This window comes from Chiloscyllium punctatum, chromosome 11 (assembly GCF_047496795.1).
Source record: "Chiloscyllium punctatum isolate Juve2018m chromosome 11, sChiPun1.3, whole genome shotgun sequence".
NCBI classification, from domain to species: domain Eukaryota; kingdom Metazoa; phylum Chordata; class Chondrichthyes; order Orectolobiformes; family Hemiscylliidae; genus Chiloscyllium; species Chiloscyllium punctatum.
In genome coordinates, this window is record NC_092749.1 from 648,751 (window position 1) to 668,307 (window position 19,557).

Sequence of the window (19,557 nt, forward strand, 5' to 3'; positions counted from 1 at the left end):
CCCCCCCTCCCTCTCCCCCCTCCTCCCCCCTCCTCCCCCCCCTCCCTCTCCCCCCCCTCCCTCTCCCCCCCCTCCCTCTCCCCCCCCTCCCTCTCCCCCCCTCCCTCTCCCCCCCTCCCTCTCCCCCCCCCCTCCCTCTCCCCCCCTCCCTCTCCCCCCCTCCCTCTCCCCCCCTCCCTCTCCCCCCCTCCCTCTCCCCCCCCTCCCTCTCCCCCCCTCCCTCTCCCCCCCCTCCCTCTCCCCCCCTCCCTCTCCCCCCCCTCCCTCTCCCCCCCCCTCCCTCTCCCCCCCTCCCTCTCCCCCCCTCCCTCTCCCCCCCCTCCTCTCCCCCCCTCCCTCTCCCCCCCTCCCTCTCCCCCCCCTCCCTCTCCCCCCCTCCCTCTCCCCCCCTCCCTCTCCCCCCCTCCCTCTCCCCCCCTCCCTCTCCCCCCCTCCCTCTCCCCCCCTCCCTCTCCCCCCCTCCCTCTCCCCCCCTCCCTCTCCCCCCCCCTCCCTCTCCCCCCCTCCCTCTCCCCCCCTCCCTCTCCCCCCCTCCCTCTCCCCCCCTCCCTCTCCCCCCCTCCCTCTCCCCCCCTCCCTCTCCCCCCCTCCCTCTCCCCCCCCCTCCCTCTCCCCCCCTCCCTCTCCCCCCCTCCCTCTCCCCCCCTCCCTCTCCCCCCCTCCCTCTCCCCCCCTCCCTCTCCCCCCTCCCTCTCCCCCCCCTCCCTCTCCCCCCCCTCCCTCTCCCCCCCCCTCCCTCTCCCCCCCTCCCTCTCCCCCCCTCCCTCTCCCCCCCCCTCCCTCTCCCCCCCCACCCTCTCCCCCCCCTCCCTCACCCCCCCTCCCTCTCCCCCCCACCCTCTCCCCCCCCACCCTCACCCCCCCACCCACTCCCCCCCTCCCTCTCCCCCCCCTCCCTCCCCCCCCCCCACTCCCCCCCCCCCCCTCACCCCCCCCACCCCCCACCCCCCCCCCCCTCACCCCCCCCCACCCTCACCCCCCCCACCCTCTCCCCCCCACCCACTCCCCCCCACCCTCTCCCCCCCACCCACTCCCCCCCACCCCCCCCTCCCTCACCCCCCCCTCCCCTCTCCCCCCCCTCCCTCTCCCCCCCCCCCTCCCTCTCCCCCCCCTCCCTCTCCCCCCCCTCCCTCTCCCCCCCTCCCTCTCCCCCCCCCCACTCCCCCCCTCCCTCTCCCCCCCCACCCTCACCCCCCCACCCTCACCCCCCCTCCCTCTCCCCCCCCACCCACTCCCCCCCACCCTCACCCCCCCACCCACACCCCCCCTCCCTCTCCCCCCCTCCCTCTCCCCCCCACCCCACCCCCCCCACCCACTCCCCCCCACCCACCCCCCCCCCACCCCCCCCACCCACCCCCCCCCCCTCACCCCCCCACCCTCACCCCCCCATCCCTCTCCCCCCTCCCACTCCCCCCCACCCTCACCCCCCCACCCTCTCCCCCCCCTCCCTCTCCCCCCCCTCCCTCTCCCCCCCCTCCCACTCCCCCCCTCCCACCCCCCCCCACCCCCTCCCACCCCCCTCCCTCTCCCCCCCCTCCCTCTCCCCCCCTCCCTCCCCCCCCCTCCCCCCCTCCTCCCCCCCCTCCCTCTCCCCCCCCTCCCTCTCCCCCCCCTCCCTCTCCCCCCCACCCACTCCCCCCCTCCCACCCCCCCCACCCTCACCCCCCCTCCCACTCCCCCCCTCCCTCACCCCCCCTCCCACTCCCCCCCTCCCTCTCCCCCCCCCACCCTCACCCCCCCTCCCTCACCCCCCCTCCCTCTCCCCCCCTCCCTCTCCCCCCCCTCCCTCTCCCCCCTCCCACTCCCCCCCTCCCTCTCCCCCCCTCCCTCTCCCCCCCTCCCTCTCCCCCCCTCCCTCTCCCCCCCTCCCTCTCCCCCCCCTCCCTCTCCCCCCCTCCCTCTCCCCCCCTCCCTCACCCCCCCTCCCTCTCCCCCCCCTCCCTCTCCCCCCCTCCCTCTCCCCCCCTCCCTCTCCCCCCCCTCCCTCTCCCCCCCTCCCTCTCCCCCCCCCTCCCTCTCCCCCCCCCCTCTCCACCCCCCCCCCTCCTCTCCCCCCCCCTCTCTCCCCCCCCCTCTCTCCCCCCCCCTCTCTCCCCCCCCCTCTCTCCCCCCCCCTCTCTCCCCCCCCCCTCTCTCCCCCCCCCTCTCTCCCCCCCCCTCTCTCCCCCCCCCTCTCTCCCCCCCCCTCCTCTCCCCCCCCCTCTCTCCCCCCCCCCTCTCTCCCCCCCCCTCTCTCCCCCCCCCTCTCTCCCCCCCCCCCTCTCTCCCCCCCCCCTCTCTCCCCCCCCCCTCTCTCCCCCCCCCTCTCTCCCCCCCCCCTCTCTCCCCCCCCCCTCTCTCCCCCCCCCCTCTCTCCCCCCCCCCTCTCTCCCCCCCCCCCTCTCTCCCCCCCCCCTCTCTCCCCCCCCCCTCTCTCCCCCCCCCCCTCTCTCCCCCCCCCCCTCTCTCCCCCCCCCCCTCTCTCCCCCCCCCCCTCTCTCCCCCCCCCCTCTCTCCCCCCCCCCCTCTCTCCCCCCCCCCTCTCTCCCCCCCCCCTCTCTCCCCCCCCCCTCTCTCCCCCCCCCCTCTCTCCCCCCCCCTCCCCCCCTCTCTCCCCCCCCCCTCTCTCCCCCCCCCCCTCTCTCCCCCCCCCCTCTCTCCCCCCCCCCCTCTCTCCCCCCCCCCCTCTCTCCCCCCCCCCTCTCTCCCCCCCCCCTCTCTCCCCCCCCCCTCTCTCCCCCCCCCCTCTCTCCCCCCCCCCTCTCTCCCCCCCCCCTCTCTCCCCCCCCCCTCTCTCCCCCCCCCCTCTCTCCCCCCCCCCTCTCTCCCCCCCCCCCTCTCTCCCCCCCCCCCTCTCTCCCCCCCCCCTCTCTCCCCCCCCCTCTCTCCCCCCCCCCTCTCTCCCCCCCCCTCTCTCCCCCCCCCCTCTCTCCCCCCCCCTCTCTCCCCCCCCCTCTCTCCCCCCCCCCTCTCTCCCCCCCCCCCCTCTCCCCCCCCCCCTCTCCCCCCCCCTCTCTCCCCCCCCCTCTCTCCCCCCCCCTCTCTCTCCCCCCCCTCTCTCTCCCCCCCTCTCTCTCCCCCCCTCTCTCTCCCCCCCTCTCTCTCCCCCCCTCTCTCTCCCCCCCTCTCTCTCCCCCCCTCTCTCTCTCTCTAGACACGCATACACATATAGCCCCCATGCATGCACCCTCTCACAGGCTTATATCCCATCGTACCGACACGTTTTACCAAGCTTTCACACATGCAGGCACACATTGTCTCACGTGCACTCACATGATCACACTCTCTCACTCAATCTCTCTCTTGTGCATGTACACACACATAAGTCTATGGGTTGAATTTGTATTTGCAGAATTATATTTGCAAGTACATTGTATTTTGCTCAAAAAATGCGCAGTTGTTGAAGGCAGTCGATACATGTAATATTTTATAAATTCCATTTTGGAAATCGAACCAGTCTGACTCCAGGTTGGAATTCAGACAGACTCTGACCTCAACTTTAATTCCTGGAGAAGGGCTTATGCCTGAAACATCGTTTCTCCTTCTCCTTGGATGCTGCCTGACCTGCTGCGCTTTTCCAGCAACACATTTTTAAGCTCTGATCTCCAGCATCTGCAGTCCTCACTTTCTCCTCACAAGTTTAATGCATTGTCTGGGCTGAGATGTCACCTTCTGTTATAAAACCTTAAGTTACCATGAGAAGGTGACTTAAAAGAAGTTATGGGATTTACATATTAATGAACTGAAACTTGCAACTCATTCTAAAAGAGAAAGGACTTAACAATCCCGATTTGTTCAATATACCACTGTGTGACACTGTAATCGTTTGCTGTAAATTCTGTGTCTTTAGACCTTATACTTCACAACCACCTGATGAAGGAGCAGGGCTATGAATGCTAGTGCTTCCAAATAAACCTGTTGGACTACAACCTGATGTGTGATTTTTAACTTTGTCCTATCTTCGAGCCAAATCTGTAACCAAATGCCTAAAAAACTCTGTTATGTTAGTGAGTCACACTTTCCCATGTTGACTGTACTTAATCAGTCCTTGTCCTTCCAAATGCGTGTAAACCATGTTCTTCAGGATCCCCTCCAACATCCTACCAATCACTGACATCAGGCTCACTGGTGTATAGTATCCTGGCTTTTGCTTACCATCTTTCTTAAAATGTTGTATGTTAGCGAGTTTTGAGAAGATTTGTAGCTCAGGTTGAGATTCTGGATGTAGATTTGCTCACTGAGCTGGAAGGTCCATTTTTAGATGTTTCATCACCACAATAGGTAACATCTTCAGTGAGGACAAACAAGCAGAAAACTGGCCAACAGGACACATGAACGTCAACTAGCCACAAAATGCTTGACTCTCTCTTACTAGTATCCTTACATACAGATAAGGAAGGACACCACTTCGACTGGGACAACACATCCATCCTAGGACAAACCAAAAAGAGACATGCGCGAGAACTCTATCAACAATTACACTGACTTGGATCTCATTTATCAACTCCTGAGAAAAAGAACAGGAAATTGCGTCATCACAAGAAATGACATCCCCGACCCAAGGAAACCCGAACATATAAATTGAAAGCAGGAAACACTAGCAGTGCTTTGTCCGGAGGCTCACTGAAGATGTTACCTAATATGGTGACGAAACATCTGAAAATGAACCTTCCAGTTCAGCGAGCAAACCTGTGTCCAATTGTACACTATCCAACCTTCAGTCTTCTGGCACCTGTGGCTATCAATGATACAAATGGTGTTTGAAGCAAGGTACTAGCATGGATAGAAAATTGGTTGTCTGGCAGAAGGCAGAGTGGGAATAAAACGGCCCTTCTCAGGATGGAAGCCACTGACTAGTGGTGTTCCACAAGTGTCAGTGTTGGGACCACAACTTTTCACTTTAATGATCTGGAGGAAGGAACTGTGGCAAATAACACTTTCTGACTCCCCAAATCCTGTCCACCATCTACAAGGCACAAGTCAGGAGTGGTATGGAATACTCCCCACTTGCCTGGATGGATGTAGCCCCAACAACACTCAAGAAGCGCGACACCATCCAAGACAAAGCAACCTGCTTAATTGGTACCACATCCACAAGAAATTCACCAAAAATGCTCAAACGGCACTTTCCAAACCCACTTGCTCCAAGAAGGACAAGGGCAGTAGATATATGTTCAAGTTCCCCTCCAGGTCACTCACCATCCTGACTTGGAAATATATCTCTGTTCTTTCACTGTCATTGCGTCAAAATCCTGGAATTCTCTCCCAAAGGGCATTTGGGTCAACCCACAACAGGTGGACTGCAGGGATTCAAGAAGGCAGCTCATTATCACTTTCTCAAGGGCAGCTAGGGACAGACACTGAATGTTAGCCAGCCAGCAACACCCACATCCCCAAAAAAGGGGGAAAATCTCCAGAATGCAGTATTGCCTCCTTCCTTGCAGGATCCGGAAACACTTTTTTTACACATGGTTCTGGAACTCTTTCCACCTATTTCTTTACATTGTTATTGTTCCGGTCTTTGAGTGTTACATAACACACATCTACCTCACAAATGATAATTTGCAGTTTATTAGTGTTTTTACTGCCTGTCTGATTTTGTTCTTTCCTTTGCTATCAGCATTTCCTGCGTTTGGAATGTGTAACAGGAAACCTTTCAGCAACACTTGTTCATTCCCATGACACGGAAACCCGAGCCACAATGAACATGGCAGTAGCAGGAGGTATTTTAGCAGTTGGACAAGATGCGACTTGTCACATCTTGCGATTCCAGGAAGGGAACGAGAAATCAGCAGGGAGTAAATCTGGCAAAAAAGAGGACAAGAGTGAGGCTGAAATTGCTCTGCATTCTGGAAATTCCTCAGGTATAGCAGAACTGATTTGAGCAGATCATTTTTGCAACAAAGATTGTATATATAGTTCACTTTTTTTTATAATGGCTAATAGCAAATCCCAATCTACCTGTTTCCCAGGAATAAGAGGAGGTCGTTCAGTCCTTCAGTACTTCTGTTCCATTCTTTAATATGATTATAACTTGCCTATAGCCTAATTCTCTACGTACCTGTCTTTGCCCCATATCCCTGAATAGTTTGTTTGGTAACAGATATCAAATAATCTCAAATATAAAATTAACATATGATCATTCAAATGAGGAATGAATGTAGGCCATTTGGTCTCTTGTAATAAAGAATAACATTCCATTTGTTTTCCTAATGACTTTCTGTATCCGGATACTAACATTTTCGGTTGTGCGCTGGTACCTAGACTTAGAACATAGAACATAGAACATAGAAGAATACAGCGCAGTACAGGCCCTTCGGCCCTCGATGTTGCGCCGATCAAAGCCCACCTAACCTACACTAACCCACTATCCTCCATATACCTATCCAATGCCCGCTTAAATACCCATAAAGAGGGAGAGTCCACTACTGCTACTGGCAGGGCATTCCATGAACTTACGACTCGCTGAGTGAAGAACCTACCCCTAACATCAGTCCTATATCTACCCCCCCTTAATTTAAAGCTATGCCCCCTTGTAATAGCTGACTCCATACGTGGAAAAAGGTTCTCACTGTCAACCCTATCTAACCCCCTAATCATCTTGTACACCTCTATCAAATCACCCCTAAACCTTCTTTTCTCCAATGAAAACAACCCCAAGTGCCTCAGCCTTTCCTCATCGGACTTTCCTACCATACCAGGCAACATCCTGGTAAACTTCCTCTGCACCCGTTCCAGTGCCTCCACATCCTTCCTATAGTATGGCGACCAAAACTGCACACAATATTCCAGATGCGGCCGCACCAGAGTCTTATACAACTGCAGCATGACCTCAGGACTCCGGAACTCAATTCCTCTACCAATAAAAGCCAGTACGCCATATGCCTCCTTCACTGCACTATTTACCTGGGTGGCAACTTTCAGAGATCTGTGTACATGGACACCAAGATCCCTCTGCTCTTCCACACTACCAAGTAGTCTACCATTAGCCCAGTAATCCATCTTTTTATTACTCTTACTTCTCTGCATCTCGCGTGCAAGAGCCATCTATGTTTAAGTTAAACTCTGCTTTTTCTGTTTGCTACCACGGTGAACAACTTGTGTTTTACCATGCTATATTGCATTTATCTGATTTTGCTTACTCGCTCAACCTGTCCAAATCTGTTTTGCAAATTCCTTATGTCCCCTTTATAATCTGTTTTCCTAACTATCAATAAGTCAGCTGTAGATTTTGCTACCATGCCTTAATTTCCACCCCCCCCTCCCCCCACTTCCAGGTCATTAATATTAATTATAAAATGCAGAAGCCCCAGCACACACCCCTGTGGAACTCCCATTTGTCACATCCTGCCAATCCGAAAAAGATCCATTTGTTCCGTTTTCTGCCACCAAAACAATTTTCTGTCAATGTTAGCCCCTACACCATGAGTTGCTACTTTGCATTTGCCAAGGTGCCACATGATTGTGCAATTTGAAAATGCAAGATTTCGGGTTTTTTAAAATCTTATTCAAATTCCACCATCTGCCATGGCAGGATTCAAACCTGGATCCTCAAAGGGTCTCTGGATTGTACCACAAGACTATTGCCTTCTCTCATATACTACCCCAATGCCAGTGTCTTTATTTTATCAAGTAGCCACAAGGGTGTGGTGCATCAGACCCCTAGAAATCCAAGTATATTACATTCACTGCTTCTCGTATAACTATCCTGTTCATTTATCGAGCATGATTTGCCTTTGTGAAGCCATGCTGAGTCTGCTTGATTTTATAATGTATTTCTAAATGCTTTGCTATTGTATCCTTAATAATAGACTAGCATTTTCTCAACAACCGATATTAAGCTAATTAACACATGTCTTATTTGTCTATTTGTCTTATTGTAAATAAAGGTGTTACATTGGCTGTTTTCCAACATCAAAGTATTCTTGGAACATTACTACCAGTGCATCCATTATCTCTGGAACGACTTCTTTTCATACCCTAGGATGTGTTCCATCATTTCCAGGGAACCTATTAGCTTTTACCCTCGTTAGTTTCCCTAATACTTGTTTTCACGTGAAAGTGATTGTTGTATTTTTGCCTGTGGTTTATTTGGTATTTTTGGAATGCTTTTAGGGCTGGGGTTAGTTTTCCATTATAGTCAGTGGTGTCATAAGGCCTGTTCTAACCAGGGCCATTTTGATTGTTCCTAGTAACTGTACATGACATTTTGAATATCTGTGTACCTGAATTCCCAAGTCATTTAGGACCTCTACTGTTCACATGTTTTTTCCATTTGGAAAGGACTGTTTTTTTTTTGGGACCAAAGTGATTGATTCAGTATTACGTACGTTTAATCAAAGTTTTATCCATTCACGAGATGTATTAATATCTCTTTATAATTGTATTCTTCCTTTTCAATTGGTTATAATGCCACTCATCTTTGTTTAATCAGCAAATCTGGGTCAGCAACCTATCATTCACCTTATTAATAAATGCAACGAACAATTGGAAACACAAATTTGTGGAACATGGCTAGTCTCACCGAAGCAAATTACTTGGCTAATATGCCTGCGCTCTGTCTCCTGCCTTTCAGCACTTTCCTAATCAGATCACTAACTCACTTTATATTTGTCAAGCTTCACCTTTAACTGACTATTATGTAGGGGACTTCATCAGATACTTTCTGGTCATCTATTTAAGTAATTTCCATAGACTGGTCCACTGTTCACATCTTCAGTTGCCACTTTGAGAATAATCCATTAATTATTAAAATTCAATAACAAACAAATATAGCCTACCCTTTACAGTTACACGCGGTGGGGGGAGGGGAGGGGAGGGGGTGTGCGAAAGGCCTGAACCATCTCCATCCACCGTCACTCTCCTCTGCTTGGTTAGGCTTGTTCTCACTTTGAACAATAATTCCTTTCAAGTCTCTTATTCTCTTCACATCAAAGCTGTGGCCATTGATACACACATGGGCCCCAATTATGTTTGTCTCTTCATAGGTATTATGGAGCATTCCTTGTTTCAGTCCTACACAGATCCCTCCCCACAACTATTTCTCCACTACATCAGTGATACCATCGGTGCTGCTTCCCTTATGCTATCTTCTGCAGGGGACCTCAGTAATATCCACCTTTCTCCTCAATTGAGGATTCCCCACCACCATGGTGAACAGGGCCTTCAGCCATGTCTGATCTATTTCCCACACTTCTGCCCTCCCCCTTCTCTTCCCTACCATAACATTAATAGGTTCGCTTCACCCCACCAGCACCCATATCCAGTGTATTATAAGCTGGCATTTCTGCCACCTCTAACAGGACGCCACCATTAAGGTTCCATTCCCTCCCTTTCCTTGTCAGCATGCTGCAGGGACACCATGGGCCACTCCTCCTCCACTTCAACACTGTCCCATGCAATTGCAGAAGATATAACATCTACCTGTTTAGTTCCTTCCTCCTCACTATCCAAGAGTCCAGATGCACCTTCCAGGTGAGGCAACAAGCTACCTGCACTTCACTCAATCCAGTCTACTGCATATGCTACTCAAAATGTAGTCTTACCTACGTTGGGAGACGAAACACAGATTGGGTGATGACTTTGCAGGGCACTGGAGTTCTGTCCCGAGATTCCAGTTGCCTGCCAGTTTGCACAGCATTATGTTGCCAGGCCATCGTTTCTGCCTTTGACCTGCTACAGTGATTCAGCAAACCTTAGTGCACATTGGAAGAATAGTATCTCATTTTCCATTTGGGAACCCCAAAGCCTTCAGGACTCAACATTGAGTTCAATAATTTTAGGGCCCGATAACCTTCTATATCCTTTGCTCACCCCCTCACCCCAGACCTTGTCATCATGTGTGCTGCTTTCAGCGCAACCAACCACTTTCACCTATTTATGGTTCCCATTAGTATCTTTTCTTTCTCCCTGGCTTACCAAATTACATCCTTTTGTCCGCCTCACTGTCTTCTCACCCCTGGACTTTGTCTCCACCTATTGCTTATTCCCTTACCACCTCCCTCAAAACTTCACCATATGTGCCACCTTTTCCTTGCTACTGCTAGTTCTGATGAAGGGTCACTGGATCTGAGACATTGACTCTGCTTTCTCTCCGCAGATGGTGCCAGACCTGCTGAGTTTGTCAAGTTTCTGTTTTTGTTTCAGGCTCTCTCTGTCTGATCATTTGAAACTTCCAAGAGTCTAGTCATTCTACCTTTTAATGAGAGATTCTAACAATTTGCCAACTTTGAAGTAGGTCTGTAATTCCCTGACCTTTCTTTTGCCTTTCTTCTGAAAAGCGTGCATAATTTCCCAATGTAAAGGAACAGTTCCTGAATCAAGTAAACCTTTGTAGGATTCTGGTTAGGGTATTTGTAACTGTAACTCTGCATCTGTACAGGGTGAGTTCACCTCTGGTGTAGTGAATAGTTTTGGTCCCCTTATTTAAGAAAGATATTATTTTGTTGAAGGCAGATCAGAGAAGGTGCATAGAGTCCTACAGTACAAAGTCAGGACCTTCGGCCCAAACTGGTCCATGCTGATGAAAATATACATCCACTGTAAACCTATTTCCCTGCACTTGGCCTTTATCCTTCTAAACCTTTCCTATCCATGTACTTGTCAAAATGCCTGAGAAATGTTGTTAATATACCCGCCTCAACCACTTCACTACAGCACATTCCACATGTGGATACCCTCATGTAAAAAATATTGCCCCTCAGGTTCCCTTTTATTCTTTCCCGTCTAACCTTAATCTGATGCCCTCTAGTCCTCAATTCCCCAACCCTGGGGAAAAAAAACTGAGTGCATTCACTGTATTCATGCCTCTCATGATCTTATACACTTCTACAAGATCTCCCCTCAAGTCTCCTACGTTCTAAAGCAAGCAGTCCTAGCTTGTCCAACCTCTCCCTATAACTCAGTCCTTTGAGTCCTGGCAATATTCTTGTAAATTTTTTCTGCACTCTTTCCAGTTTAATAAAATCCTTCATATAGCAAGGTGACCAAAACTGAAATAATACTCCAACTGCATCCTCACCAATGTCCTGACAACTGCAACGTAACTTCCCAACTTCTATACTCAGTGCTCTCACTGATGATGGCCAGCATGCCAAAAACCTCCTTGTCTATCCGTGACTGCGCTTTCAGAGAACCGTGCACCTGGACTCCAAGGTCGCTCTGTTCCACTACACATTAATCAGCCCTTGGACATTCTCATCCAAATCATTGATATAGATAATAACCAACTCTGGGCCCAGCACCAACCCCTGAGGCACTCCACGAGTTACAGGCCTCCAGTCCGACAGTCTTTCCACGATTACTCTCAACTTCTTACTACCAAGCCAATTGTGTATCCCATTTGCCAGCGTCCCCCACACTGGATTACATGCGATCTAGCCTTCCAGAGCAGCCTACAATGTGGGAACTTTATTGAAAGCTTTACTGAAATCCATGTAGACTGTGTCCACCACCCTGACCTCATCAACCTTCCTGGTCACTTCATCAAAGGACTCTAACAACTTTGTGAGGCATGATCTCCCACACACAAAGCCATGCTGACTAATCCTAATCAAACCCTATCTTTCCAAATGCATTTATATCTTATTCCTCAGAATCTTCTCAAATAATTTACCTATACAGAAGTTTGGCTTGGTGGGCTATTGTTCCCAGGTTTTTCTTTGCAGCTCTTCTTGAATAAGGGCACAACATTCACTACCCTCCAGTTTTCCAGCACTTCACCCATGGCTAACGATGATGCAAAAATACTTGGGATTATCCCCAATATAGAGGGATTGTCTTATGAATAAAGCTAAAACAGGTTGAGACTCATGGAATTTAGAAGAATTTGAAGTGATCTCATTGAAACATATGGGATTCTTAACAGGGTAAATGCTGAGAGGATGTTTCCTCTCTTGGGAGAGTCTAGGATCCGAGGGCACAGTTTCAGAGTGAAGGCACGCCAGTTTAAAACTGAGATGAGGAGGAATTTATTTTCCATGGGTGAGTGTCTTTGGAACTCCTTGCTCAAGAGAGCTGTGGGGGTAGAGTCCTTGTGTAAACTTAAGACTGAGGTAGATTCTTGATCAGTGGGAGAATCAAACGCAAGAGTTACAGGGAAAGGGCAGAAAAGGAACATGAGATCATTCATGATCCTATTAACTGGCAGAGCAGCCTACTACTATTCCTGTTTCTTAAGGTCTAGTTGTATTATTTACTTGTTTAAATTGGAGTGGAAATCATCTAGTTGGAAGGTGTTTGTGCTCATTGCTTTTATGTTGCTTATGTTAACCTAGGTGCATCTGATCCTGATTGAATATTATTTTCTTTGGAATGACTGGCATGTTGACTTCTCTCTACTCCAATACTGACCAGGCAATTGCATCGCATGTGTGCCATTTCCTTATTTTCAACGACAGGAGCACCATGCTACTCCTGGCCACGCTCTTTTTCTTCCCTAAAATAACCAAAACAATTTCTGATGATTTTGTTATCCCTCATAAATTGATCTTAATCCTTGCATTTTTAATTTATTCTATTTTGTCATCCTTCCTGCTTTTTGTATCTTTCCCAGTTAACGGATCAGTGCTACGATAAGCATTTATGTTTACTTTGTCATGTCGTTCCATGTTTTCTGTTGAGTTACCTATTACTGGCAAGTAGAATTCTTTCTCCTTTTGGGATGAACTGATTCTCTGACACGTCAAATTCCCATTTGAAATGTCACTTTTTGTTTACTCGGTCTCTGTGCTCCTACTTGTTTCTCTCTCTCTCTCTCTCTCTGCAGTCAAGAAGACAGAAGCCAGGAAACGAAAGACTGGGAATAAGATGGCCGGTGATGCGAGTGGGTGCTTGCAAAATGAGACACCAGAAATGGTGGTAGAGTCACTTCATGTCATACGCACTGACTTCAGCACAGATGCACTTCAGAAAGCTGTCCGCTTCAACATGAACAACTCCTTTCTTGTCACCGGGGGCGTGGATGGCTTCATTAGGATTTGGGAGGTACAAAAAAAAACAAAATCCCAGTAAAGCCTCAAATTAGATATTTCTAATCACCCTGTTCAGAGAGATTACCACAGTTGGAGCAGGTGGGACTTGAACCTGGGCCTCTGGTCCAGAGGTAGGGACACAGCCACTGTGCCACAAAATCTCTAAAGCTTCAGGGTAGTATCCTAGGCCCAACCATCTTCAGCTGCTTCAACAATGACCTTTCCTCCATCAAAATGTCAGAGTAATGGGAGTATTTGCTGCTGATTGCGCAATGTTCAGCACCATTTCCAACTCCTCAGATACTGAAGCAATGTATGTCCATACCTAGCAATACCTGGACTGTGTCCAGTCTTGGGCTAATAAGTGACAAGTAATATTTGAGCCACATACTTAACAGATAATGACCATCTCCAATAAGAGCTAACCTAACCAGCATCCTTTGACATTCAATGTTTATTATTGGTGGATCCCCTACAGTCAATGGGGGGGGGGGGGGGAGAAGGGCGGGGGTTTATCATTGACCGGGAACCGGAGTTCACCCGCCATATAAATACTGTGGCTGCAAGAGCAGTTCAGAGATAATAAGTCCTGCAATGATTAACTCAACCTCCTATCTTCCCACTACCTGCCCACTGTCTACAAGGCACATATCATCAGTGTGATTGAAATATTCCTGACTTGCCTGGATGGGTGCAGCTCGAACAACAGTCAAGAGGCTTGAAACCATCCAGGTCGAAGCAGCCTGCTTGATTAGCGCCACATCCATAAACATCCACTCTTCACATCATCGATGCGCAGTAGTGACAAGATATACTGAAGAAATCCACCAAGACTCATGAAGGACACATTCCAAACCAAGGACCACTTCCTTCAATAAGGGCAAGGGCAGCAGATACATAGGAAGGCCACCACTTGCAAGTTCCTCTCCAAGCCAATCATCATCCTGATTAGAAAATATTTAGCTGTTCTTTCACTGTCACTGGGTTAAAAGCATGTAACTTCCTTTGTGATAGTGGATCCCCTGGATTGCAGTGTTTCAAGAAGATAGCCCACCACCAGCTTCTCACAGAAAGTAGAGATGATGAAAGCAGATCAGTCCCCCAGCCCTAATGGCTTTCATCCTCAGACCCTTAAAGAGGGACCTACAGAGATAGTAGATCCACTGGTTATATTTTTCCAAAGATCCGTGGATTCTGGAGGTAGTACAGGAGGGTTGCAGACCTGCCAATTCAAAAAGGGAGGGAGACAAAAAAGACTGGTAACTAGAGATCAATTAGACGAGCACCTATTGTTGGAAAAAGGTTGGAATCAACTATTAAGGATGTAGTAGCAGCAGATTTGGAAAATCATAATCTAATGAAGCAGAGTCAACATGGCTTCACAAAAGTGAAACTGTGTCTGACTAATTTATTAGAATTTTTGAGGAAATTTCAGCCACAGTGGATTGAGGAGAAACAGTAGATGTGTTGTATTTGAACTTCCAGAAGATGTTCGACAAAATACTTCACAAAATGTTAAGTCATACGAAGCTGCGTTTGTGGCATTAGTATGGCATGGGTACAGAATTGGCTAATGGGTTGGACACAACAAGAGGGGAATACGGGTTATTTTCCATGTTGAGGACCTGTAGCTAGTGGGATTGAACAGGGATCAGTGTTGGGACACAGTTATTTACAATATATATTAATGAGTTGGAGGAAGGATGCAGATGTTCAGTAGGAAGATTTGCAGATGTCACAAAATTAGGTGGAGAGGCAAGTTGTAAAAGGAATTCTAGATAATTTGCAGAGAGCTGTTGATGGATTAAGGGAATGACGAATAGAGTATAATGTGGGAAATTGTTCACTTTGGAAGGGAGAACAGAATATTATTTAAATGGAGAAAAAGTGCAGTGCAAGGAACTTCGGAGTACTTGTGCACAAAACAGAAAGTTAGCACACGGGAAGATTAATGGAATGTTGTGCTAACTTTCAAGAAGGTTGGAGTATAAAAGTAAACAAGTCTCACAACAGCTATACAATGATGTGGAGGTGCCAGTGTTGGACTGGGGTGGACAAAGTTAAAAATCTCACAACATCAGTTTATAGTTCAACAGGTTTATTTGGAAGCACTAGCTTTCGGAGCGCTGCTCCTTCAGGTGGTTGTGGAGTATAAGATCATAAGACACAGAATTTATAGCAAAAGATTACAGTGTCATGCAACTGAAATGATATATTGAACAAACGTGGATTGTTATTAAGACCATCGTCTTTTAGAATGGGATGCATCTAAATGTAAATCCCAGAACTACTTTTAAGTCACCTTCTCAAGATAATTTAAGGTTTTATAACAAAAGTTGTCATCTCAGTTCAGGCGGTGCATTAAAGGTGTGAGGTTAGTCTGTCTGTATCCCAAACTAGAGTCAGACTAGTTCTATTTACAAAGTGGAATTTACAAAGTATTATATGTATTGACTGCCTGCAGATTGTGCATTTTTGAGCAAAATAGAATGTATTTGCAGATATAATTCTGTAAATACAAATTCACCCCATAGACTTGTGTGTGCATGTGTATGAGAGAGAGAGAGAGAGAGAGAGAGTGTGCGTATGAGTGTGAGCGCATGTAAGTGTGTGTTTGTGTCTGTGAAAGCTTGGTAAAGTGTATATGTGGGTGTGATAGAGTATAAGCCTGTGAGAGGGTGAGAGAACGGGGGCTGTATGTGAGAGAGTGCGTATATGAGAGAGGGTCTACATGAGTGTGTGAGAGAGAGTGAATAGTGTCATGGGGTCACCTGCAGTGTGAACGTTGCTTTGCCAGTCTTAAAGGTACTTTAAGATACATTTCTATTCAGGGTATTCTTTCACACTGAGGCAGCAGATCATATGCCCTTGTGATTCTCCTTCACTGAGGGGAGAGAAATATTTGATCCCTTATGCATTGAGTGTGCAGGCATGATCTGAGCAAAGGCTAAACAGGTTGGGACTCTGCTGAGTTGAGTAGAGAAGAATGACAGATGATCTAATTGAATAGATCATAGGATTCTTAAAGATAATTGCTGAGAGTATTTCTATTCATAGGAGAATATAGAATGATAGTCTCAGAATAAAGAGGCATCAATTTAAGACTGAAATGAGGAGGAATTTCTTCTGAGGATTGTGGATCTTTGGAACTCCTTACCACAGAGAGCTGAGCGGGCAATCCTTGTGTATATTTAAGGCTGAGCGATTCTTGATCATTAGGGGACAAGTGTTATGGGAAAACACAGGAAAGTGGATGTGAGGAATGTTGAATCAGCCATGATTGTATTAAAGAACAGAGCAGTCTTGAGGAGCCATACAGTTATAAAATGAAAGAGATCGAACTGAGACTGTTGATGCAATGTGTCATTTGGAACTTTGCCCCAATTTTGGGGCTGCCTCTGCCATCTTTTTTTCCAGCCCCTCCAATCTTTGATGAAACCCTTCACTCACCCAGTCAGTATTCTACGCACAGGTTAATGGGCAACCCTGGAGACCACTGTTACCATGGAACAAAGATCAACATTGATTGTACCTGGAGATGAGAGTCAAATAGATTATATTCAAATATGAATGTAATTAATGGGGATAACATCAAATATGAATTTAAGCAATGGATATTTTTCCAACTGCAGTTCCCAAGTATGAAGAAACGTTTTGATTTCCGAGCTCATGATGGAGAAGTTGAAGATGTGGACATCAGTCCTGATAACAAGGTTTGATTTACAATAACTTCTCAGCATATATCTGTGTATTGTTGGGAGTATTGATGCTAGTGGAATGTTATTCAATTAGTGAACATTGATTCCTCAGTCTTAAAGGTACTTGGAGTTGAAGGACTCTAAACTACGTTTCTGTTCAGGGTATTCTTTCACACTGAGGCAGCAGATCACTTGCCCTTGTGATGCCCCTACACTGAGGGAAGAGAAGCATTTGCTCCCTCATGCATTGGGTGTGCAGGCTTGATCTGTTATTATATTCATCTTCATGAATTGAGGACTGACGGTTTAGTTAGTAGATGTAATCAGCAAAGTGGGAATATAAAATAAAGCCACCAAATGTTAATAAAAACAGCATTAATGGCTTTTAACCATTTATTACAAGAAAAACATTGACTAAAAGTATTGTGGGCTCTTTAAAGACAGACGTACACACCGTCAATGCTACTATATCAGGAAAAAAACAGATTGACAGCTACTTTTCATCAAAGTACAGTTTAAGAAAAAATTGTGAAAGATATGTGGACAGCACAAAAAATTAAACTCAGAATTAGTTAATGTACGGTGATGGAGAAACTGGGAGATTTATGACCGTGAAATCCCTATAATCCACTGGTTTCCTGCACTAGGGACTGGGGAATGAAGAGATGCTAGGTAAAAAACAATGACTGCAGATGCTGGAAATCAGATTCTGGATTAGTGGTGCTGAAAGAGCACAGCAGTTCAGGCAGCATCCAAGGAGCAAAAACAGGAAGACGGATGATCGTCTGTGGAAGTGCAAGAAGGCCTGGGTGTCTTTGTATGCCAATCACTGAAAGTAAGAATGCAGGTAGTGAAGAAAGCAAATATAAAGTTGGCCTTTGCTGCTAGTAGAGGATTGAATTAAAGTACAGGAGTGGGATTTCTTGCTGCAATCATACAATGCCTTGGTGAGGTCACATATGGAGTAGTGTAAGGAGTTTTGGTCTCCTTATCTGAGGAAAGATTTAGATTTAGTTTTTAGATTTAGATTACATTGAAGTACAAAAGCGCAGGAGTACAGTGAAATGTTTTCATTGTCACCACACATGGTGCTATCTTAGGTAAAAGTACTTAGGTAAGACAAGGTAGAAGAAATAAGGAACAAAGTTTCAAGTTAAACATTATTGTCCTTCTTAGTATTAAGTGAATAAATAAATAAAACTAAAAGTTCATCATTTCAGGCTTTCTTACGTCCTTAGCCATGTTAAGACCATACTTCCTACAAGGGCTTGATCTGTGCTACTTTGGCATGGTTTCCACCGGCTGACTCAATCTCCCTCGCTCTTGTCATGGCTGTAGATGTTGGAGGAACCTCCATCAATATCTTGGGCTTGCTCCTGGGATCTCAAACCAGATGTTCTGGCTATCGAGGGAATGCAGCAAGGGTTAACAGATTAATTCTTGGGATGGCTATATTGATGTATGAAGAGAGACTGGATTGGTTAGGATTATATTTGTTGTTTAGAATACTGGGGAGGGAATATCATAGAAAGCATCAAAATTCTAACGGCTAGATACATTAACCGAAGGACCAATGTTTCCATTGACTAGGGAGTCCAGAACCAGGGTTCACAATCTTAAGGATACAGGGTAAGCCATTTAAGACTGAGATGAGTAAAAATTGCTTCACCCAGAAAATGGTGTGCTGTGTCATTCATTTTCACAATGTAGCTGAGGCCAAAATATTGAATGTTTCCAAGAAGGAGTTAGATATAGCTCTTGGGGTTAAAGAGATCAAAGTATAAGGGAGAAAGCAGAAACAGGGTATTGAGTTGGATGATCAGGCATGATCATATTGAATGGAAAAGCAGACTGAAGAGCCTATTCCTCCACCTCCTTTCTATGTTTCTACCCAAAGTAATTAAAACACGTCTAAGGTGATTCACTTTGGAAGGAGTAATAAGAATACAGAGTACTGGGCTAATGGTAAGATTCTTGGTAGTATGGATGAGCAGAGAGATCTCAGTGTCCATGTACACAGATCCCTGAAAGTTACCACCCAGGTTGATAGGATTGTTAAGAAGGTGTACTGTGTGTTAGCTTTCATTGGTAGAGGGATTGAGTTCCGGAGCCATGAGGTCATGTTGCAGTGTACAAAACTCTGGTGTGGCTGCACTTGCAGAATTGCATACAGTTCTGGTCACTGCATTATAGGAAAGATGTGGAAACATTGGAAAGGGTGCAGAGGAGATTTACCAGGATGTTGCCTGGTATGGAGGGAAGGTCTTATGAGGAAAGGCTGAGGGACTTGAGGCTGTTTTCATTAGAAGAAGGTTAAGAGGTGACTTAATACAGACATACAAGATGATCAGAAGATTACAGGGTGGACTATGAGAGCCTTTTTCCTCGGATGGTGATGGCTAGCACGAGGGGCATAGCTTTAAATTGAGGGGTGATAGATATATGACAGATGTCAGGGATAGGTTCTTTGCTTAGAGAGCAGTAAGGAGATGGAATGTCCTGCCTGCAACAGTAGTAGACTCACCAACTTTAAGGGCATTTAAATGGTCATTGGATAAATTTATGGAGGATAATGCAATAGTGTAGGTTAGATGGGCTTCAGATTGGTTTCACAGTTTGATGCAACATCGAGGGCCGAAGGGCCTGTATTGCGCTGTAATGTTTTCTGTAATCACATAATTGTAACAGTGCAGATAGAAGCCATTCAGCTCATCGTTTCTACACCAGCTCTGTTACCTAATGTCAGTCTCCTATCTTTTTCCCTATTATTCCTGCACACTAATTCTCTCAGAATAATCATCCAGTACCCTCTTAAATGCCTCAGTTGAACCTGTCTCCACCTCATTCCCAGGCAGTGATTTCCATACCCTGACTACTTGCTGTGTGGAGAATTTTTTTTTTCTTCTATC

General features: G+C 47.8%; 1 protein-coding gene across 1 annotated transcript in view; it reads left to right on the top strand.

Moving 5' to 3' along the window:
* The window catches only part of preb (prolactin regulatory element binding), a 73,239-nt gene that overhangs the window by 4,066 nt on the left and 49,616 nt on the right, over positions 1-19,557 (top strand). Inside the window, 3 exon segments of the mRNA XM_072580164.1 lie at positions 5,600-5,843; positions 12,746-12,963; positions 16,583-16,663. Of these exon segments, the coding sequence (XP_072436265.1) occupies positions 5,600-5,843; positions 12,746-12,963; positions 16,583-16,663 (543 nt within the window).